Below are 1,920 nucleotides of genomic sequence, written 5' to 3'. Positions count from 1 at the left end.
CCCTAACCCTAACCCTAACCCTAACCCTAACCCTAACCCTAACCCTAACCCTAACCCTAACCCTAACCCTAACCCTAACCCTAACCCTAACCCGACGTCCCCCCTCTTCTCACTCGTCGAATGTATTTTACTCTACGCACCCTGTAGGTGGAATTCCAGACCTTTGCGCTATTACTCGTGATCCCCTTGCCGCCCTGGCAACGTACGTGGCACCCCCACGTACCCCTCGCACCGCCCCGAGCCTCCCTCGAGGTTTTCAGCCCCTCGGGCCTTAACAGTACGGCTCTGACGGCTCGTCACTGTAGGCATGGAACGTCTGCTGCATGTAACGGCCAGACTCCATAAAGGTCTGCATCCAACGCTGAGCAGACGCTTTGGCCATTCTGGCCAGCCAGTGAACAAAGTCGTGGTGTGCGCCAGGCCAGCTTGACGTGTCCATACCCAGAGCGCCAATGGCGGCCAGCGGCTTGCCTGCCCAGTACGAGCGCCACTTGAGCTGCTTGGCCCAGGGTCCAATGTTGCCGCTGAGCATGGACGCGTCAACCACTGGGTTGAGCAGACCTGCGTCACGGAGAGCAGCTTGGTCCTGCTGGATGAACGCAGCGGCCCTGGCCGTGATGGCATTGTCCAGCTGACGCGCGTCCAGGTTGGCGTTGAGGATGGCCTGCGGAGGTGTGGGGTCCAGCTCCTTGTCCTGCACATAGATGTAGCGCTTGTTCTTGCCGTGTTCCTGGATGACCTGCAGCAGGACAGGGTGCGTAGGCTTGGCTTTGACCTTCAGGTCTGCGTGTTTGTCTTTGACGTGGGCAGACATGGCGTTCCTGGCAAAGATGGCGTAGGAACAGTGACTGCACTGGTAGCCGTCTGTCACCACAGGCAGCTCCTTGATCTTGGGCACCGGCAGCTGGTCGTGGTCCACAGGGACGTCCTTGGGAAGAGGAAGATCAAGCTGATCAAGCATGGCCTGGATAGCACGGCGTGAAGCGTCACCAAGGGGCTGATGATGGAAACGCTGCACGTGAGCAGTGACGTCTCTGAACAAGGGTGTCAGCGGCACTCCAAGGGTGCAGCCAACACGCGTGCAGACAAGCAACTGTGGGTGATCCACCAAGCGGAGATAGAAGCGGCCAAGAGTGGCGCTGGTGATGGCAGTGGCAGCGTTGGGAGCTTGAGCAGCAGCATCACCAGCAGCATTGGCGGCCAGTTGGTTGGCAGCAGGAAGCAGCGGGCTGTATAGAATAATGCAGACGTGTGAGTTGAAATGTACTGCAAGGCTGATGACGCGTGAGGACAGGTGGACTTACGTTTCAGCAAGGGAGGTTGAAACCGTCTTGCCTTCAACTGTGTTGACTGCATTGACAGCGGTGTCAGCGTTGTCAGCACTGTCAGAGCGGACAGAGGGAGGTGACTGCAGAGTCATTGTTGAAGAAGGCAGCTTGTAGCGTAGAACAATGAATCCGGTTGGTGTTGAAACAGAGAGCGTGAAGTGGTTGATGGTTTCAAGACGTCTCTTGGTTCCTCAGCAAGCACATCTATATATTGCAGACGTCTGTCAAGCCAGCGCAGAGGCGCTGACTGCTGTGCATGACTTGCAGTCTACCGTACTCCAGGCAGAGGCTGCTGCTTGACATACCGCTTGCTTGCTGCGCACTGGACCAAGCGAGCGCTGTGAAAATTTTTGTCAATGTCTTCATCGCACTTGACTCAACACAAAGGGCAAGCGTGGGAACAAAGGGAACATCAGTTGGACGTGCCCTGATAGGCTGGATAGGCCGGACATGCTGCTCTGTCTTCAAGGACAAAGGGAGATGGTGTTGGCAGTGCCGTCTTGCGGTGGTGAACAAAGGGACTCAGTACCGGGCAGCGGCGGCGGTGCCTGACAGACGGATCCACTCACGTGCGCCTGGCGGTAACTTTACG

At 57.1% G+C, this 1,920-nt stretch overlaps 1 protein-coding gene across 1 annotated transcript; it reads right to left on the bottom strand.

The window, feature by feature from the left end:
• Positions 1-271: 271 nt before the first annotated feature.
• Positions 272-1,420, bottom strand: PSEUBRA_003465 (Protein of unknown function DUF3505; the record flags this gene model as incomplete). Its single annotated transcript, XM_059465052.1, has 2 exons — positions 272-1,229; positions 1,305-1,420. The coding sequence occupies 2 exons, from the start codon at positions 1,418-1,420 to the stop codon at positions 272-274; spliced, it is 1,074 nt and encodes a 357-aa protein (XP_059321405.1).
• Between the last annotated feature and the right edge of the window lie 500 nt (positions 1,421-1,920).

This window comes from Kalmanozyma brasiliensis, assembly GCF_000497045.1.
Source record: "Kalmanozyma brasiliensis GHG001 unplaced genomic scaffold PSEUBRA_SCAF21, whole genome shotgun sequence".
Lineage (NCBI taxonomy): Eukaryota > Fungi > Basidiomycota > Ustilaginomycetes > Ustilaginales > Kalmanozyma > Kalmanozyma brasiliensis.
This window is presented reverse-complemented; position numbering and strand designations above follow the sequence as displayed.